The sequence below is a fragment of the Macaca fascicularis genome, chromosome 9, assembly GCF_037993035.2.
Source record: "Macaca fascicularis isolate 582-1 chromosome 9, T2T-MFA8v1.1".
Taxonomy (NCBI): domain Eukaryota; kingdom Metazoa; phylum Chordata; class Mammalia; order Primates; family Cercopithecidae; genus Macaca; species Macaca fascicularis.
The window spans coordinates 25,396,364-25,417,744 of record NC_088383.1 but is presented as its reverse complement, the minus strand read 5'-3'; the positions used below and the strand labels follow the sequence as shown (position 1 = coordinate 25,417,744).

General features: G+C 36.1%; 1 protein-coding gene across 16 annotated transcripts in view; it reads left to right on the top strand.

Annotated features, from left to right (window-relative positions):
- The window catches only part of ARHGAP21 (Rho GTPase activating protein 21), a 132,718-nt gene that overhangs the window by 100,966 nt on the left and 10,371 nt on the right, over positions 1-21,381 (top strand). For 10 of the 16 annotated variants that reach the window (XR_012417536.1, XR_012417537.1, XM_045399694.3 and 7 more), the window contains 13 exons: positions 5,974-6,075; positions 7,595-7,753; positions 7,897-7,999; positions 11,213-11,249; positions 13,459-13,584; positions 14,594-14,878; positions 17,485-17,549; positions 17,913-18,049; positions 18,613-18,755; positions 19,437-19,592; positions 19,683-19,761; positions 20,293-20,366; positions 20,444-20,533. Coding sequence is in view for 13 of the 16 variants with exons in the window: in XM_045399694.3 (XP_045255629.2) it covers positions 5,974-6,075; positions 7,595-7,753; positions 7,897-7,999; positions 11,213-11,249; positions 13,459-13,584; positions 14,594-14,878; positions 17,485-17,549; positions 17,913-18,049; positions 18,613-18,755; positions 19,437-19,592; positions 19,683-19,761; positions 20,293-20,366; positions 20,444-20,533 (1,556 nt within the window). In the remaining 3 variants the exon portion in view is untranslated. The remainder of the gene's footprint in view (positions 1-5,973; positions 6,076-7,594; positions 7,754-7,896; positions 8,000-11,212; positions 11,250-13,458; positions 13,585-14,593; positions 14,879-17,484; positions 17,550-17,912; positions 18,050-18,612; positions 18,756-19,436; positions 19,593-19,682; positions 19,762-20,292; positions 20,367-20,443; positions 20,534-21,381) is intronic. The other 6 variants (XR_010577872.2, XM_005564803.5, XM_074001240.1 and 3 more) reach the window with 1 other exon arrangement.

Sequence of the window (21,381 nt, the reverse complement as noted above, 5' to 3'; positions counted from 1 at the left end):
TCCTGACTTCCTACACTTCTCTGATTTATACTCCTCATTACTAGTAATACAAAAACACTGTGACTGTTACCCACACCCAGGGTTTCATCTTCACTTTCTTTCTCCATGCTTTTGTCATATCTCTAAGACTACTCCGTCTTACCCCAACGTTGGCTGTGTGTGTGCTCAGTGAGGGTTAGCCTAGGTTAAATTGAATTTGATGGTCACTGCCTTATTGGCACTGCCATATCAAGATGATTTAGAAGTGTTAAGTTGGTTAACAAAAATGTTCCACCAGTAAATAATTTTATATGCTCTTTTATCTTTTCTTTGGTAGTACCATTAGTTTTTTGTTTGTTTGTTTTTGAGATGGAATTTCACTTTCATTGCCTGAACTGGAGTACAATGACACGCTCTCGGCTCACTGCAAGCTCCGCCTCCCGGGTTCAAGTGATTCTCCTGCCTCAGCCTCCCAAGTAGCTGGGATTACAGGCACGCGCCACTATGCCCAGCTAATTTTTTTTATTTTTAGTAGAAACGGGGTTTCACCATGTTAGCCAGGTTGGTCTCAAACTCCTGACCTCAGGTGGTCCGCCCGCCTCAGCCTCCCAAAGTGCTGGGATTACAGGCATGAGCTACCACACTCGGCCACATTAGCTTTTATTCTGAAACACTTTAAATTTCTTTGTAGCACACTTTATAGATTGCTATGCTTATTTATTTAGGGAAATATGTTTTTTTAAACCTAGCTCTTTTTTTTTTTTTTTGAGATGGAGTCTCACTCTGTCACCCAACCTGGAGTACAGTGGCATGATCTTGGCTCACTGCAACCTCTGCCTTCCACGTTGAAGCGATTCCCCCACCTCAGTCTCCCAAGTAGCTGGGATTACAGGCGTGTGCCACCACACCCAGCTAATTTTTGTATTTTTAGTAGAAACGGGGTTTCACCATGTTGACCAAGCTGGTGTCGAACTCCTGATCTCAGGTGATCCACCTGCCTCAGCCTCCCAAAGTGCTGGGATTACAGGCATGAGCCACTGTGCCCTCCCAAAACCTAGCTCTTACAAACTGAAATTGTTTCACTAAAATAGACTTTGGAGCCTTTTCACCTAGTTCCTTTAATGTTGAAAATAGACCCAAATCTCAGAAGCCCTCTAACAAATGCCTGGTTTATAAAAACCTAAAAATATTTTATATGTTTACATAAATTAAATAGGTAATTCTGCCCCTTTAGTGGATTTGTAACTGTTGGCCATTTGAACTAGAATTGGCCCTTCTCACCATCCAAGTCCAACTTCTTTGTTTTATAGGTGGTGAATGTAATATCCAAAAAAGTTAAGTGGCTTTTGCAAAGTGAAACACACCAGGTCTCTTGACTTCCCTACTCAGTCATCCACATTTCTACTCTCTCACTGCATTTCTGTGTACTAGAATTGAGAATAAAAGATAGATTAGTGAAATTGGTGACCTGATATTTATTAAATTTCTAAGTAAATGTTGAATTTGTTGAAATTGTTGCAGCATGTCAGCTGGCATGCTGGATCATTTTTCATACACACATGCTTGTGCATGGGCCCATGGACACACACCCTCACCCCCAGATCTTAAAGGTTTAGTTATCTTTGATCTATGGGACTGCAAAACCTCAGCCAAGTAATTGTAACCTGTTAACCGTGGCAAATCTAGATGTGATCCTTGCACTTGCCCTTTGTAGATTTAGAGCCATTGCTCTGCTCACTGGTGCCTGCTTTCTTGTAGACGAGCTGCCCATATCACACATATCCCTGCTTTTGCTCTGATTTTGTCACCTCCCTTTCAAATACCTACTTCACAGTAGTTCCTCTTGGATTTATAACTCCACTCCCTCATCGTCAGCACTGACTGCCATCTTGCTATGGCAAACATGAATAGGGAATTTATTCAAAATACTCCCCTTCCTAACCACTGTAAAATCATTTCTATCTAATAGGGAGATATAGCATTGACCTTTTGGTTATTAAGATAGCCAGATCTCCAAATGACTTTCAAAAAGCCAAATGTTAATTTAAATCCATGTTCACAGAACTGACCATTAAAGAAACTTGGTCTTAATTAGAAAACTGAATTCCAGTTATGATAATAAGCTTAATTATTGTAAAAATTGGGACTATTTGAACTAGGTGATGGGTACCCCTTACCAGTTCATATAAAACAAGACTTATTGCTTCAAAAATTTTATTTATAATTAGTGAAAAATGTTTAGTGAGCCTACTCAAGGTCTGTTGCTGGGTCAAAGATGAGAAGGCCATGTGAATATATTAGCATCATTTTTAAACATTCTTTCTCCAGGCCTTTTAAATGTAATGTAAATGGAGTTCCAGCTCCAGCATGCCATTTTTATCAGCTCTTTTACCTGATGTTCAGTAATTGGTATTAATGGGGCTAATTTAAACTTGCCTAAGGAGTTCAATTTTTTAGGATGTCTTTATTTCATTGGGCTTAACTCTGATTTAAAAAAAAAATACCAAAAAAGTGGCATTACCAAAGATTAATACATTGTTACTTGAAAGAAGGAGCTTATGCTTGACTGTTAATAAGATCATTTAACTTTAGCCTTTCACCTCCTTTGATTTAAATTGAGTGTATATCTCAGAAGGCAAGTAAAAAGAAAGGATATTTGTCACATCTGAATTAATTAATTAATTAATTTATTTATTTATTTTTGAAACAGAGTCTCGTTCTGTTGCCCAGGCTGGAGTGCAGCGGTGTGATCTCGGCTCACTGCAAGCTCTACCTCCCGGCTTCACGCCATTCTCCTACCTCAGCCTCCCAAGTAGCTGGGACTACAGGCGCCCGCCACCACGCCTGGCTAATTTTTTGTATTTTTAGTAGAGACGGGGTTTCACTGTGTTAGCCAGGGTGGTCCCGATCTCCTGACCTTGTGATCCACCCGCCTGGGCCTCCCAAAGTGCTGGGATTACAGGCGTGAGCCACTGCACCCGGCCTGAATTTATTTTTAAGACACAGGATCCATTAGCTGTATTTCCTCTCCTTTTCCCTAAGGATGAGGAAAAATCAAGGTTTTAAGTGTATTTTGCTTGAGGTATGTCCCTTCTGGTAGGAGTTGGAACAGAAACAGTTTATTCAATTTCCATATTTTAGTAAAAAAGATATATACATGCTGTTGCTATTTTGGAACCGCATATATAATTTCAGGTTAGTTGCCATATCTTTCAACTTATACAAATTTATCCCTGTCTTTGCAATATACAGTTTACTCTGTCATTAAAATAAGTAATAGTGTTAATATTCCTTAAATTATTATGCTGTAATTTGGGGAGAGGGTAGGAATACTACTTCGTAGCAGAGGTGAAATAAAATAGCAGAATTATGTCAGGGAACTGATTATTCTGCCATGGTCTATGCTGAAAATTCTGATAATTTCACCGAGTTACATAAAACTCTTGTCAACTATAATTATAAAATATAAAGTACATTAATTATATGCTTCTTTGTAATTATGATAAGCTGTGAGAAACATTCCTCATAACTCAGCTCATCTTAGAAGGTACTTTTTTTTTGCTCTGTGCCCTAACCTGTGCCAGTGGACACTGGGTGTTCTGAGAAGACATGCACATTTGTTAGGGTGGTAGAAACGCATTGCCCTCCACATTTATGTTCATCATAATTCTCTTGGTTACAGGAACAGGGCAATTATTTCAAATTAGCTCATGCCAAGAAGTAATGTTAGCTCACAGAGAAGAACTTCTGTGGTAGACCCGGTTCCATGCATGGCTGGATCTAAATACCCAAGTGATGACATCAAGAGTGAGGTTTTTTTTTCCCTTTTCTTTTTTGACATGGAGTCTCACTCTGTTGCCCAGGTTGGAGTGCAGTGGCACAATCTCAGTTCATTAAGCCTCCACCTCCCAGGTTCAAGCGTTTCTCTTGCCTCAGCCTCCTGAGCAGCTGGAATTACCAGCGTGTGCCACCATGCCTGGCTAATTTTTGTATTTTTAGTAGAGATGGAGCTTCACCATGTTGGCCACGCTGGTCTCAAACTCCTGACCTCAAGTGATCCTCCCGTCTTGGCCTCCCAAAGTGCTGGGATTACAGGCATGAGCCACCACTGTGAGTCTTTTTTTGTTTTGCTTTCTTCATTCTCAGATAATTTTTCTCCACATAGTAGAAAAGGTGGCCATTGGTGACAACTCAACAGTTTACTGATTTCTACAGTTGCTATTCAAGGAAAAGAAGAGAAAGCCCATAGTTTTCTCACTGCCCATGTATTGAATCCTGGAGATACTATTAATATCAGGGGCCCTGACTGCGTGGTTCTCACCCGTTGGCCAATCTCTGTGGATTGAGAGGGATAGGCCTAGATCATGCCCACCCACAGGAGGGCCAGCCACTCCTGTGAAATCCTGTTGAATCTCTGGGATAGACAGGCATAGATACACTCTCTGTAGTTATCTTGAAGAATACGAAGAGGATCAAGTAGGATGAGAACATCTTAAAGTGAAAATACTTGTCAGTTTATGAGATGAAAAGACAGTTATAAATCACTGTTTCATCTTGCTTTTATTTGATCAGTTCAGTAATAGGTTTTTACAAGTATTTTTTACATTTTTATGAGGCTTTTGTATTTCTTCCATGAGTTGTGTTTTCATGTGTTTTGTTCTTTCCGCTGTGATTTTGGTGGTTCTTACTTATAAGAGCTCTTCATATAGAAGGACTTCTCTTCTTTCATGCTTTGATATCTGAAAAATGATTATGTAACAGTTATGCATGAAGTTTCACAATATGAAATCTTTAAGATGTTTTTTCTAAAATATTGATAAGCAATAAACAGTGAAAGTTTCCTATTCAGATATGAATATTATCAATAGAAACATAATTTGAAATATTTTCCATTTGGAAAAAATCTAAATGAATAATGGAGTAGATATTATCTGTGAGGATTATTTACTTTTGGAAAACATTGTTTTCCAAAGCAAAATTTTGGGATATATAGGCCTGTATTTTTTTACATGTTAAGAAACAGTAACCATATTGAATTTTGATGTGTAGCAACTTACGTATTCTTTACCATTCTTTTTATTAAAAAGAGCTCTGGGTCTTTTAGTGAAGAAAGTAAATGAAGACCTCAGGTTTTTTTGTTGTTTTTTTTTTGTTTTTGAGACAGAGTCCTGCTCTGTCGTCCAGGCTGGAGTTCAGTAGCATGATCTCAGCTCACTGCAACTCCGCCTCCCAGGTTCAAGTGATTCTCCTGCCTCAGCTTCCCAAGTAGCTGGGACTACAGGCATGCACCACCATGCCCGGCTAATTTTTGTATTTTTAGTAGAGACAGGGTTTTGCCATGTCGGCCAGGCTGGTCTGGAACTCCTGACCTCAGGTGATCCACCCGTCTTGGCCTCCCAAAGGGCTGAGATTACAGGTGTGAGCCACCGCACCCGGCCAAGACTTCATTTCTTAAGTCAGTTCTTTGATTATGTAATTTAGTTTAACACGAATGTTTATGCCACTTAATAACAAATCTGTAACCCCAGTAGTTCATAAAGACGTTTTGAATGCATTAATGTCTTAATGTAGTATGTGGTATGCCTAGGATAAAGATGATTGGTTTTCATCTAACAGAATATTTTATTTAAAAATTTAGAAGTCGTTTGAGAGTGTGACATCATGATGCTTTTGAATATGTTTGTATATGAGATGATAAATTTTTGTTTTCCCTTTGGTCAACTAATGTCTATTTTTCTACATTGGAAAATAAGATAAATTGAAATTGTTTTTATGTAATCTGCATATTGGTAATAATTAAACTGTATGTGAAAATTATAGAGTTTTTGAATTTGGATTATTCCTAACACAGTATTTTTAAACCGGTAGAAAAGTTTTTATATTTTCAAAGGGAATAAAGAATGGGATTAGTATAGTCTGTAAATGTGAGGTAATATAATTGTGTTTACTTTAAAAGTATGTTTAGCTTTTCCTTTTCTCCTTTTAACATACCAGTAAAAGGCATTTATTATAAAGAATGCAACAATACTGAAATGAGTAAGCCCAATGTTAGTCTCTTCTCCCACGCCTTCTCCATTCAGTCCAACTTTAGAACAGGTGAGTATCTATCCTCCCACCTATTTTTGCAGACATATCTAAAACTGATTATTTTAATCCAGTGTGTTTCAGAAATTTTCTCCAAAATATAGTAAGTCGGAAGGGATTGAATGAATACCATCAGGAAATCCAGGGACACAAAATTTGAAAATTGTATTTAATGCTTTGCAATAATGCTTAATCCATGTACAATTTGAATTTCATGTTCATTACTTTTGCAAGGCATAGAATCATTCTCCTCAAATATTTATCCCAGTATAAAGATTTATTAATTCTGCATGAGTCAGATACTTTTTGAAGAATACAGTATATTCCTATTCACATCAGTATTCATTAATCTATAACAGAGTTATGGATCAGCAGACTCTATAAAACCAGCCTGCTTTATATCATGTATTGTTTAAAGAAACTTTATTACATGTGCTAATTTAAATATCAAAATCAGTTTTAAATACAAGTTTTAGTGAAATTAAATTGTTATCCTCATTGAATTTTTAAAACTTCAGTTATCTTCTTGATTTTGGAAAAAGAATTACTGTATTCTTACTGACATGATAGTAAACTGTCATTTACTTAGTAAAAAGTGGTGCATAGAGAAATTTCCAAAATGTCTTCTCTTGCTAAAATGTAAAGAGCTGCTTTTAAAGAAAGTTGTAAAAATAGAAAATAAGCTAAACTTAGTTAGAATTTACTGATTTTGGCCATAAGATGGAAATGTTATATTTTTGTAACATTATCGGTCTTTTTGAGTAAAATCCTGATAATATGGTACAGCATTCTTAGAATTTAGTCAAAATTAACATAGCTGGACCTTTTAAATCAAGGCATCAAAACCCTGGTTTATCATTGTAGTACATTCTTTAACAGGTTTTATTCTGGGGCATTTAATTTTAAGGATTATAGTTCCAGCATCCTATTGAATTACATTTCTTGGCCTCAATTAGAATTTAAATCATTGATGTTTTTATAAGAGTAAGAATTTTGTACAAATGTCTCTGGAAACTTATTTTGTAAGCTAGAGACTGGACTTTGTCTTTCTACAGAAATTGAGATACACTTGTGTGGGGTTGAGGGAGGAGATACGGTTTTAGGAATTAATGCTTTGAAAACTGAGCCTCAACCAATCACCTTGCTTAATTTCCTGAAGTGATAATCTGTGATACATTTAAAATTTGAAAAGTAATTCTTTTGGGTGGTATATGATTATTGCTCTGGTTTGATAGGTTTAGGTTCGAGGTACCTATAAACTTTAGTACCTTGACAATTAGTTAGTGAAGGCATTAATTGGTTGGCAGAGCAGCTCATTTAATTTCTTATACCGTATTCTCAGAATTATTTAGAATTACTAGAGTAATAACTGTAAATCAATTTTTAGCAGACTGAATAGGTCATTTAATGATGTGCTTTGGTGGTGAAGTGTTAAAATCTTTATCTGACCCCCTTAATAATGTTACTGACTATGAGTTTTATTAATAACAATTAGGTCATTGAACATTCTGATTTTCCTTTTTTCTTACAGATGAACCAACTAGCCCTAGCATTGATCATGATATTGCACATATCCCTGCTTCTGCTGTTATATCAGCCTCTACCTCTCAGGTCCCCTCCATAGCAACAGTTCCTCCCAGCCTCACAACTTCAGCTCCCATAATTCGCCGTCAGCTCTCACATGACCACGGTATGTCTAAAGGGTGGTTTTGTAAACGATATCTCATGCTCTGTTTTCCGCTTAGAACAGTATGATAAACTGATCTTTCCACCATTAAAAGAATCTGGGAACCACTTGTGAATGTCTAAATACTGAATTTTAATTAATTACAGAATCTGTTGGCCCTCCTAGCCTGGATGCTCAGCCCAACTCAAAGACAGAAAGATCAAAATCATATGATGAGGGTCTGGATGATTACAGAGAAGATGCAAAATTGTAAGTCTCAGGTGTATTATTTTAAATATTTGCATGTGGATGGGTATTCAGCATGACCTGGACATATAAGTTCAGAATTGAATGATAGTCTTATGTTTTCTAACTTTGACATTAGAAATGCAAATAAAGTTGTTAATGGTAACATTAAATTGAATTTTAAAAATCAATAACACACAAACATGGTAGAAAAATGTTAAATACTCTCACCCTAAAAACTGCAGCCATTCAGTACTATTCAGACATAATATGTTACTGTTTTGTGTAATTCTAGAGCTATTCTGTACATAAAATCATATGTACACTACCTAAATATGCATATATGTGTATTGTATTCTAATTATTTTTACAAACAAATGACACATGATATAGACACTGATCTTAGAGATCATTAAATGCATATAGTCCTGGCTCATGCTGTTTCATGATTTTTTAATTTTCCATTGAGTAGTTTATACCATGATATACTTAACCAATACTCTGTATTAATAGACATTTATAGTGATCAAATCTTATGCTATCACAAATACTTTATTGACTATATTTGTACATAGTGCAGTTAGCACATGTGTGAATAAATACAATTGAAAATAGGATTCTTACATCAAAGGTATATTTTTATTTATTTTAAAAATTTATTTATTTTTGAGACAGTTTTGCTCTTGTTGCCCAGGCTGGAGTGCCATGGCACGATCTCGACTCACTGCAGCCTCCACCTCCCGGGTTCAAGCGATTCTCCTGCGTCAGCTTCCTAAGTAGCTGGGATTATAGACATGCACCACCACGCCCGGCTAAGTTTGTATTTTTAGTAGAGACAGGGTTTCACCATGTTGGTCAGGCTGGTCTGGAACTCCTGACCTCAGGTGATCGACCCACCTCGGCCTCCCACAGTGCTGGGATTACAGGCATGAGCCACCATGCCTGGCCATATTTTTAATTTTAATATATATTGTTAATAGCTCTCCATAAAAATTATACCGAACCACATTCCCACCAGCAATATACAAAAGCCTCTGCTGTTATATTCTAACACAGTGTATTGTTTAGACTTTGATACATATCTTTTTAATTATCATAATAGCATTTTGCAGTTTTAATTTGACGCTTTCTTACCAGTTGAACACCATTTCATATATTTAAGATATATTTTTCTGTGAACTGATTTTTTATATTTTTTGACTATTTTCTATGGATTCTTCTGACTTCTGCATCCTTTTTATATAAAAGAAGCTAACATTTTTCTGTGATGTGTTGCAAGTCTTTCCTAATTCAATATTTTTCATTTTTTTTAAACCATGCAAAAATATTTGAAATTTTTTCTGTGGCTAAATTTAGGAAATATTTTTGTGGCCTTTGAATTTTGAGTCGTATCGAAAAATTCTGTCTCTACTCCAGAATTATAACAAAAGTTATGTTTACTTATTTTTTTTTTGTAAACTCACAACTTTGACTCACCTGGAATTAATTTATTCTAATTAGTGAGATAAAGAGACTTTACATTTTCTAATATCTCTGTTGTCCCAAAAGCACCTGTTGAATGTCATCCTTTTCCCACCAGTACATTATCTTTATTATATACTAAGTCATATGTATTTAATTTTATTTTGGGGCTCTATTCAGTTGATTTATCTGTATATTAATGTATAACAGGTTCTATTAATTATGGTAGTTTTATGGTGTCTTTCTTATCTGGTAAGACTATTATCCATCATTATTTTATGTTTTTTCAGAATTCTCCTGGCTATTTTTATTTTAGTATTTGAACCTTAAATTCAGATTTTGTAGTTCTTGAATTCTTATGTACATTTTCATTGATACAATGATTAATTTATAAATTAACTTGGGGAATACTGACATCTATGATATTGAACCTTGTGTTAAAGAGCTATTTGTCTTTTTTATTTTTGCATACAGTCCTCTGAGGGTTCCATTTGGTTATTCTTTATATTCCAATAAAATTAGTTCTTTCTGGACCAGCTATTTCAGGGAGGTTTGTGTGTGGCTAGCAGGGCTTGCTTCCAGGCTAGCAGGAATTTTCCTAAAGATACAGGGTTGGATTTGTGAGCTATTTTAGCTTTTATTTCTTCCTCATTATAAGATATCAAAAACTGCCGTTATTTCAGAGTCTACCGCAGCCTACACCAACTACACACTGTTTCCTGCAGTGATGGCAGGACTGTATGTTTCCTCATTCTCCTCTGATACTCCGTGGTAACAAACAAGGCTCCTGTCGCCAGCTTCAGCACGCTATTTTCCATTGTTCCAAACAATGGATGGTTGGTTTCAATCTTTCAGAAATCAATGTACTGCAGTTTTGAGATCTGCAAGTAACAGTGCCCTCTTCTTTCTTCCTGTATCCATTGTTTACTTCACTGCAGTTAGCCACCTTTTTTTGTTTGTATAGGGTAGTTCAGAGTTACAGTGTCTTCTGATATGGTTGAAGATTGAGTTTGCATATCTGTTTCTTATTACATTGTTGTTTGTGGCGTGGTGGGGGCGTTTCTGAGAGGAGAGAACAGTGACACCTCTAGTAACATCTTCAAGAAACTCTAAGTTTCTTAAATGAATTTTGAGTTTTAAAAAGTTTTATTGTCCCTTAATAAAAGTTAAATTATTTTCGATTACTTTAACATGAACCTGTCTCCTGAAGCACTGAGCCTTTTCAGTGGCAACAGTTGTCCTCCTTTTTGAAAGCAGTCAGAATGTGGTTGGAGTAGAAGAGTAAAGGGCCGGGACTGTCCCTAACTGCGCCCTCCCTGCCACATTTCCAGTTCAGGGTATCCACCAGCAGGATGAGTGGAGATGACAGGAAGCATCTCTCTGAAGATGGCTGCTGCTGGCAACTGCTTACTGATCATAATTAACATCATGGAAATTCTTAATATAGCATTGCAGCTATGGTTAACTAATAACATAAAACCCAGTGTTCAGCCTGTGTAGCTTTGTCTTTGATTAAAAAAAAAAATAGAAAATCCCACACTTTAAGCAGAAACAATTTTAACTTACCAGATCAATTAAGAAAGTTTTAATTACTGAGTGGAAAGTTTTTTATAAAATTAGCTTTTTTTTTTCACTTCCATTGAATAGGGGACATTTAACGTATTAATGATGAAATGTCAGATTATTATTGAAAGATTAATGGTAATAAAATTATTCTTATATCTTTAAGTTTTTTTTGCACTTATTGAAAATATTTATGTATTTTTTTCCCAACAGGTCCTTTAAGCACGTATCTAGTCTGAAGGGAATCAAGGTTAGTATTAGAGTTTCTCCTTACCTTAGTTTCTCTCTTCATAGAGAAGTACTTCTTTTACCCAGTAGACATTTAATATTTAAATATTGTAATCTTTTATTCTGTAAGTATTGAGTACATTTGGAAAATATCATGTATAAAATGTTCTCTTCTAATTTCTATACATATTCAAGTACGTAATACTTGATGCACGTTGTGCTGATTTTTCTGACTTTATCAGTTCAAGGCCAGAAATCTAACTGCCCAGCAGTCCTTTTTGTATTTTGTTGTATGTTTTTCTATCCTGGAAATTATTTCGTGGCTTCCCCTAACACCCCTCACTCCACCCCTGTTCTCTCTCTTCTCCCTCCCCTCGTACTTCCCTGAAAACATAGAAACTATTAGACAGGAATTTCCTTATTTACCATCTCCAAAAATATCAGTTTCCTGCCTTTCTCAACCTCCACTTCCCGGGTTCAAGCGATTCTCCTGCCTCAGCTTCCCAAGTAGCTGAGATTACAGGTGCCTGCCACGCCTGGCTAATTTTTGCATTTTTAGTAGAGATGGGGTTTTGCCATGTTGATAGGCTCAAACTCCTGACCTCAGGTGATCCGCCCGCCTTGGCCTCCCAAAGTGCTGGGATTACGGGCGTGAGCCACCATCCCCAGCCTTTATACCCACACTTGCTGCCTTCCTTATTCTTACCATAAATATTACTGTGCACCCCCACACTTCTTTGGATTCTCTTGCCTCTAAGTTTCTCAGTCCCCTTCTGCACAGTCATCATTTTTCCAGTGACTTGTTCACTGTTGTATGCACCCATGTTCTATTTCCTACATTAAAATAGAAACCTTCCTGGAATCCACATCCCGCTTTATTCGTTACTCCTTTTCACAGCAGAACCCCTTGAAAAAAACTATAGTTTCTACTTCTTCTCAGCTCACACACATCAGAACAACACTGACATTCAGGTTCCAAAACTAATGGTTAACGTCGGTTTTTAACTTGAACCCTTGCTGGTATTCAATGCAATTTCCAGCTCCCTTCCTGAAACACTTTCTTCTGCTGGCTTCCATCTTGCCACACTTTCCTGTTCTTCTTTCTAACTGAAAGGCTACTTCTCCATCCCCTCTGCTCCACCTAATATCTAAATATTGGAATGCCCAGAGTTGTTCTGACCCTTCTTTATCTACCCTGATTTCCTCAGTGATCTTATGCAGAGGTTTCCCAAAGTTTACGTGGCTATCCTTGACCTCCTTCCTGAACTGCAGCTCATGTCAGCTGCCGTCACTTGGATGTTTAATCAGCAACTCAAGGTTTACGTGATGATTAGACCCGTTACCCCCAGACCTCATTATCCCTTAAGTTTTCCCCATCTCAGCAAGTTCACTTCCATTCATCTTCTTGATGAAGCCAAATATCTCAGAACTAGCCATGTTTCTTCTTTTTCACTCTCCCCCATATCAATTCCAGACTACCCTGAATCTTCCTGTCTTCACCTATGCTACTTAAATGCAAGCTGACATCATCTCTCACCTGGATTCCTGTAGTCGCAGCTCTTTTCATGCTTGTCCCTTTAGAATCCACTCTCAACAGAGTACTCAGAGTGAGCTTTGAACTGGGTGTTCAGTTACTCCCCTGATTTGTCACTTAATGCTTCTTTCACACTTCCTACCATGGCCTAAAAGACCCTTAATGATCTAGAATTAGCTGTTTGTTGATCACATTAATCAGTGAACATTTTAAGTGATAATGATGATATACAGTCATTAGCTATACATTCTCACCAAACTTCTCTTCCCTCTGACCTTTTATGGCTGGCTCCTTATTTTTCCTTCAGATTTCAACAAAATATTATTTCTTCAGAGAAGCCCTGCCACAGCATCACCAGTTTCTAGCTGTTTCTCAGCCATTCGTTATTGCATCTTGCTGTTTTCATTCTTCAAATGACATAAATCACAAAACGATCATTTTCTCATTTTTCACTAAAATGTGAACTGATGAGAACAGGAAAATTGTACCATTTGTTATTTTTAATGGTTAAAAAATGATAGTCAATTCACATTTTTTAAATGAGACTAGAAATTTTTAAAAATACAAAGTTAGGATTTTTCAAAAATAGCCCTTCACTTGAAACATTAAATAAGAGTTTTCCACAAAGCAGTTTCAATGTGCAAATATTTATAAAGGAAAATGCTGTTTTCCCTTGTTTTCTTGGTCCTTTCTATAGATCACAGACAGCCAAAAGTCATCGGAAGACTCTGGGTCCAGAAAAGATTCTTCCTCAGAGGTCTTCAGTGATGCTGCCAAGGAAGGGTGGCTCCATTTCCGGCCTCTTGTCACCGATAAGGGCAAGGTAGTGTGTTTTCTAAGCCACCCTGACTGTCAGAAATGCAGACCCTGACAAATAAACCATAAAACCTGTATACATAAAATGGCATGGTACCCAGATTAAAGAGTGAAAAAAAAATTTATGTTTTTCTACATTAAAAAAGTATTCCTTAAAAAAATTCTAATTATTGCTTTAATTTAGTACTTTTTGTCCTGTGTGTTAGCTGCATGTAGTCAACATGCATATTGTCTTACGTTTTGGCAATGTAAAAAAGAAACCAAAGTATTTAAGAAGGAACTCTGCCCTTCTTATTAGTTTATTAGCAATGGGTTATTCCCATTGTCCTTTAGGAAGTGGCAGTTCAGTTTTAAATTTTTATATCTCTTTTCTCAGTTTAAGTTACCTTTATAAGTTTGTTTCATTGTATTTTAAGAATTAAACAAGCATAAAAATATCAATATATGCATCCAGTAGATTTCAATAGAAAAAAACTTTGCCGCAAAAATGTTCTATAATATTTGGACAGCTTATATATAAGAATATTTTAATGCTGTCAGAAAACTCACTTTGGATGTGGATAGAGTTACTAAGCCATATTAAGTTGATGAACTCTGTTAATTAGTTAAGTATACAATTGTTTGAGAACTTCTGCAGTTTCTGTCATTTGTGTGCTCTAAGTCGTAAGTCTTTCACTCAAAAGGTTTTTTGGACTGATTTTTAAATTTTCTGTTCCGTTACTGTTTTTGATGTATTTTGCTACATTTGTTTTCTTTGATTTGCTTTGTTCATTTTGCCTTCCCAACTAAAGTTGGGATTTCACTGTCCTTGACTTTGATATGCATACACTGCCTAACTCGGTTTACGGTCCACAATTTTTATCTTCCTCTCCTCACAAATAGGTACTGAGCTAAATCTGCCACCTGCTACACTAGTTATGTATAAGCGCAGAGGAAGGGTGTTGCTTAATGTGCTTATCCTGTCACAAAGATTTAGCCAAATACTGACTATTCATGCAATGTCGCATGTTTTCTAGCGAGTTGGTGGAAGTATTCGGCCGTGGAAACAGATGTACGTTGTACTTCGGGGTCATTCACTCTACCTGTACAAAGATAAAAGAGAGCAGACGACTCCGTCTGAGGAAGAGCAGCCCATCAGTGTTAATGCTTGCTTGATAGACATCTCTTACAGTGAGACCAAGAGGAAAAATGTGTTTCGACTCACCACATCCGACTGCGAATGCCTGTTTCAGGCGGAAGACAGAGACGATATGTTAGCTTGGATCAAGACGATCCAGGACAGCAGCAACCTAAACGAAGAGGTGGGTGTTCAAAGGAATGCTGGAGAAATGTGACCCTTTCACAACACTTTCTTACAAAGATCTAAGGAATATGATACATCATTTTTATAAAAAATTATAATGTGCTATTTTCATGTAAAACAGTTGATGGAAAACTCAGACATACCTATTTTATATTATTTTCACATATTGGAAAATCACCATCACTGAACTAGAAACATAGGTTATTTATATATTCTGCATACCGAGAAGCAGTGAACTACATTCCTAGTCCTGGTCGTTTGTGACCAAGTTGTTCCAGATCCATTTCCATCTTTCAAAGACAGGATCGTTGTAGTGCTTAAGTTACAGTAAACATACTTACCAGTATAAATAACCATATAAATGCAGAGTGATACTGATGATTTTTGTTAATAGAATTATACAGTCAAGAATATGATATAGCCTACTGTCATACAATAATTAGTTTCTAAGAAAACTTGCATTTTCAAAAATAATAAGTCAGCTTTTTTTTTTTTTTTTTGAGACGGAGTCTTCCTCTGTTGCCCAGGCTGGAGTGCGGTGGCGTGATCTCAGCTCACTGCAAGCCCCCTGTCCCGGGTTCAGGCCATTCACCTGCCTCAGCTTCCCGAGTAGCTTGGACGACAGGTGCCCGCCACCACGCCCGGCTAATTTTTTGTGTTTTTAGTAGTGATGGGGTTTCACCATGTTAGCCAAGATGGTCTCTATCTCCTGACCTCGTGATCTGCCCACCTCGGCCTCCCAATGTGCTGGGATTACAAGTGTGAGCCACTGCGCCTAGCCCAGCTTTTCTTTTTCATGCAGAAGTGTTTAGGGATTTGAGAATTATGATCATCAAGATATTTTTACAGTAGGAATTTCAACAGGAAAGATGGTTTTTAAAGTACATATAACTATAAACTTTATCAAGCAAATTTAGCAATGATTAAGTCAGCATTTGCTGAAGTATTTTCTTATCATTAACAGTTTTTTCTTCACTGTGTTTTCACTTTTCATGCCCATTTATTATAACCAAAAAAGGGGCACAGAGTTCTCTTATAGTACTCAGGAATGCCTACATTAAATGTAAACTTATGCAGATTATGTTCTAATTTAGTCATTTCCATTATATCCAATTCAAAGTACTAAAACGTGTATCATAGGAAAAGTGTGCTTTTTTCCTTTGGTAGTTTACACTCTGCCTTGTTTGTGGTTAAAAAGTAACACCAGATCTTTATCAGTGCAACCTATGTTGTACAACTACCCGCTATACAGAGAGCATCAGACCTGAATTTTTGCAAAATAGGGAGAATAAGAACTTAGATGTGGATTTCAGCTTTAAGTAATAGTTCAGAGGAGTTCTGTGTAACAGGCATCTACTATGTGTCAGGCACTCTCTCGGGCAGTAGACTGTCATTGTTGAAACTCCTTCAGATGACTTGTTCTGTGACACATAGTAGCCGTTTGGATGATTGAATGAGGTAATGCATATGAAGAATGCCTGCCAGGTAATAAACATTTACTCAGTGTGAGCTATTATCATCACCATCTAATCTTAAGACACAGGTACACAAGTATTTTCCCCAGTTTCATAGATGAGAAAACAGTAATTCACTGAGCACATAGCATATGGCACATACTATTTTAAACATTTTACATGCATTAATCTCAGCAACCATATGAATGTGTCCTATTATCATCACCACCATTCTACAAATAAGGAAACTGCGGCAAAGAGAGGCTAAATCATTTCCCTAAGGTCACACAGCGACTTAAGCATCGGGGTAGGATTTAAATCCAGGCAGTCTTATTCTAGATCTTAATCATATGATCTCTTAGCTGATAAGTTGGAATGGTCTATTTAAATTCAAGATAACTTACTCCTGTATTTAAAGACTGTATTCTTTGTAAACTGTATCAATCAAAACGAGGCAAGTTAAAAAAAATTGACAACCCCACTCAATATCAATGTATAATTGGAATGAATAGGAATAAAAGGATCACGTTATGGTCAACTCTGGGTTTACCATATAGCATTTTATACAAGTTAACTCACAGAGGTTAAAAAAAAAATCAAGCAAATTTTAAGCTTTTCTCTTTTTTTCTTTTCTGGTAATGTAACTGCATCTTTTGATACTAGTTGATCCTTGGTTTCACTGTCCTTACAAATTAGTCACTAACACATTCTGGCAGTCTGTTTCCATCTTTTATCCACCTATATTATTTCTTTTTCTTTTTGAAGAAAAATCACTTACACGTATATTTTTTAAACACTGATCATTCTTTCTGGTATTAGAGAAAACACTGCTTCGTAGTCATTTATTTTTAAATGGACAGATCAGTTCAATAAGTATTGAAAACTTGTTACTTGCTGGTACTATCCTAGGTATTGCATGGATACAGAAAAGAAACAAAACCCTTTGGCAATGTTGGGAGGCACTTGAAACATTTGTCACATGGTGATGTTGAATAGAAGCTTTGAAACAGCTCCACTGAGAACAGATGATAGTAATGTTTTTGTTAAACAAGCAAAGCAGTACAATACAAAGCCTCAAAAGAGTAGGGATCATCACTTACTTATTGATATTTAGAATTGATTTTCTAATTTTACTTTATTTATTCTGTAGGACACTGGAGTCACTAACAGGGATCTAATTAGTCGAAGAATAAAAGAATATAACAGTCTGATGAGGTGAGAATCCCACCTTGCCTGCAGTTAATTTGGATATAAAATCAGTACAGTCATCCCCCTTATTTGCAAGGATACATTCCAAGACCCCAAGTGGATGCTTGAAACTGCAGATAGTACCAAATCCTCTCTACACTATATTTTTTCCCATATAGTAACGGGTGGGTAGCGTATACAGTGTGGCTACTCTGGATGAAGGGATGATTCTTATTCTGGGCAGGACTGTACAAAATTGAAAGCTTATGAATTGTTTATTCCAAGAAGTTTCCAGTTAATATTTTCAGACCATGGCTCACCACAGGTAACTGAAACCACAGATAGAGGAGGATGACTATAATAGTTAACAAATGTCATTTCCTTCAACAGCAAAGCAGAGCAGTTGCCAAAAACACCTCGCCAGAGTCTCAGCATCAGGCAAACTTTGCTTGGTGCTAAATCAGAGCCAAAGACTCAAAGCCCACACTCTCCGAAGGAAGAGTCGGAAAGGAAACTTCTCAGTAAAGGTATTGATGTTAGCTTTCTAACAAGTAAATAAGATGATTTAAAATTGGCATCGGAGAGGTACGTTTATGTTTTCTGTACCATTTCTACTGACCAGGCCCCATGTCAACTAGCTCAAAATTCACAGTAGGCCTGGTCTGGGCTCATTGGGCCTTTCCCTTTGTGAGGCCCAAGACACCAGCTTCATTATAAAGAGAAAGTGAAGGAAAATACAAACAATACTTAAATCAGAGACATTACAAATTTAAATGACTTGGAGGATTCAGGTCCTATCATTTATGAAATAAAACTATTATTTTTCCCTTTGTTGAAGTCTCACTATAAAGATGACACACTGATTTTATTTATTTTTTTGCTGTTTTAAAGAAAATTATAGCACACATTATAAAAGAATGAAGAAGTATAAGTTATATGGAAGAGAACATATTTTTGTTAAATATAGGATGTATTATTTATATTACAGGACTTGGATTTATGTAAACATTGATAAAATGTTTTTAAAGTCATGATTTAAACACTCATTTCCGTTTTATTATGTTGTTTTATTTTGACTGGCAATCAAAAGATGATACCAGTCCCCCAAAAGACAAAGGCACATGGAGAAAAGGCATTCCAAGTATCATGAGAAAGACATTTGAGAAAAAGCCAACTGCTACAGGAACGTTCGGCGTCCGACTAGATGACTGCCCACCAGCTCATACTAATCGGGTAGGAGACACCAGCCCACCGGATTTCCTAAAGTCATTAATTCGGTTGTGATTATAATGGGATCTGAGTATACAGCCTTTCAGACAACAGAGACTGTCAATCTATTTTCCTCTTCGTAGCAGACTTTAGTTTCCCTAAGTATTTCTGACCTGTAATGCTTTTTTTCTAATGTATTGACTCTGAAATTGAATATTCAACCATTAGGAATGTGTCTGAAATGGTCGGTAACAATTCATCTTCAAATCATGTCTGTTTCTGCTTTTAGCATCTTAAAACAAGGATGAGAACAAGGACCTAATTAAGAAAATATAATACATGCAAATGTGTGTGTATATATTTATGCTAGGATTCATATCATGAATTGATGTTACTCTCACCTCCTTCTTTTCTTGACTGTCTCTTTATTCAGCTGAACGGTTTCCACATTCTCCTTACCTGTTCTTACTTTTTACAATGTTATCTCTCTGGGGGTCCCTCTTTCTCTCAGTCTATTTCTCTTCTTACTGTCTCAAATATCTCTTGCAGGTTTTTTCTATTCCCAGATCTGTAATGTCTCTATTCTTTATATTACATAACAGCAATGTATGTTTCCTTTTGGACGAAAGGGGCATTTTAGCTGTGATATACAACTACTAAACATTTGTGCTGCATTAAATAAAATGTTTATTTCTTGTTTTTCAGTATATTCCATTAATAGTTGACATATGTTGCAAATTAGTTGAAGAAAGAGGTCTTGAATATACAGGTATTTATAGAGTTCCTGGAAATAATGCAGCCATCTCAAGTATGCAAGAAGAACTCAACAAGGGAATGGCTGATATTGATATACAAGATGATGTAAGTTTGCTTATTTGAATAACTGATCCTTTTTTTTCCCTTTGGTGGTATTGGATATGAAAATACTGTATTTCTATTTTGTACACCTAGAAATGGCGAGATTTGAATGTGATAAGCAGTTTACTAAAATCCTTCTTCAGAAAACTCCCTGAGCCTCTCTTCACAAATGGTGAGTTAACTCCCATGAAAGATAGATAATCAGATGAAATGGTTCAAGTTACAGTTGGAAAACCATAGAGTATTCCATTGAACCAGGACAAAATGTCTTGGTCAAAGGAAACAGGAGGCTTTGTTGAGTTCTCCCTCATATTAAAAACATAAAAGTTGTTTAGGTTGATTAACATATGTATTATCTTGTTCATACATATTTGCAGCCAAATTAATATTATTGTTACCATTCAAATGGCTTCTGACGTAATAAGGTACAATGAGTAGAAAAATGTTTTTCCAGTCAAGCCAAGTATTTAAATGCCATGTAAGACACTTTACTAGATGTTGTTGGAGGGTGGGGGAAGAATGGACAGGCTGTGTAAATATAGGATGGTTCCTGCAGGGAACTTACATTTTAGAGATTTACATTTCAAAGACTATGTAGAAATCTTTCTTATGTTGTGGTTTAAAATTAATCCTTAAAGGGAAACTAGATTACAATTCACCTAAGCAATTTAAAATAAATTTGTTTTATTGTTCTTGTCATCAGATAAATATGCTGATTTTATTGAAGCCAATCGTAAAGAAGATCCTCTAGATCGTCTGAAAACATTAAAAAGACTAGTAGGTATTATTTTATATTTTGGGGGATACAACTAAAATTCAGCCTCTAAATCCATCGTGAAAATAATGTGTTTCAGATTCACGATTTGCCTGAACATCATTATGAAACACTTAAGTTCCTTTCAGCTCATCTGAAGACAGTGGCAGAAAATTCAGAAAAAAATAAGGTATGTTAAAGGCTTATTTGAGAAATGTACTTTTAGTGGCTTTAGTTTAAAAGATATGCTTCATTCCTTCATGCCAAATAGTCAATAAAAGGTTTATAAATTCAACATCAAACTGGGTAAGTTCTTCTTAAAATTGTTTTTAAAAGCAAAAGATCCCAAAATACCAGTTGTCACCATTTTAAAAGGATATTTTAAAAGATTTCTTGTATGGTTATTCAGTAAGAAAAATGAAAAAGTCAGAAATTTTACTGCTCTGATTTTTCAGCTGTATATCAGTATTTTGAAGAGGTAAGATATGCATACGCTACAACAGTCAAAAGGCCAAATAGAATACAGTGAAAACAGACATAAACAGATAAGTCATTTTCATCCCTTTTAACACCACAAAATATATTCTTTATATTGTCTAATACTCAGTTCACATTCAGTTTTTCTTTTTTTAAAAGTTATGTTAGAGACAAGGTCTCACCATGTTGCCCAGGCTGGTCTCAAACTTCTGGGCTCAAGCAATCCACCTGCCTCCCAAAGTGCTGGGATTATAGGCATGAGCCACTATGCCCAACCCCATTCAGTTTTTCTTGATTGTAAAACTGTCTTTGTAGGGTTATTTGCTTAAGTCAATATCCACACAAGGTCTACACATGGTATTTTGGTTGACAGGTTGTAGTCTTAACTTAGTTTTTTGATGATTATTGCCTAAATCCATTATATCATCAGAGATTGTAAAATGATGATTTTCTAACTCAAGGGCATTACTTCTTAAAGTACTGAAACAGTCATTTTAATTTCTGGAGAAGAAAATGAAAGAATACCACAAGCTCAGGAATATTGCTGACACTCTTTTCTGA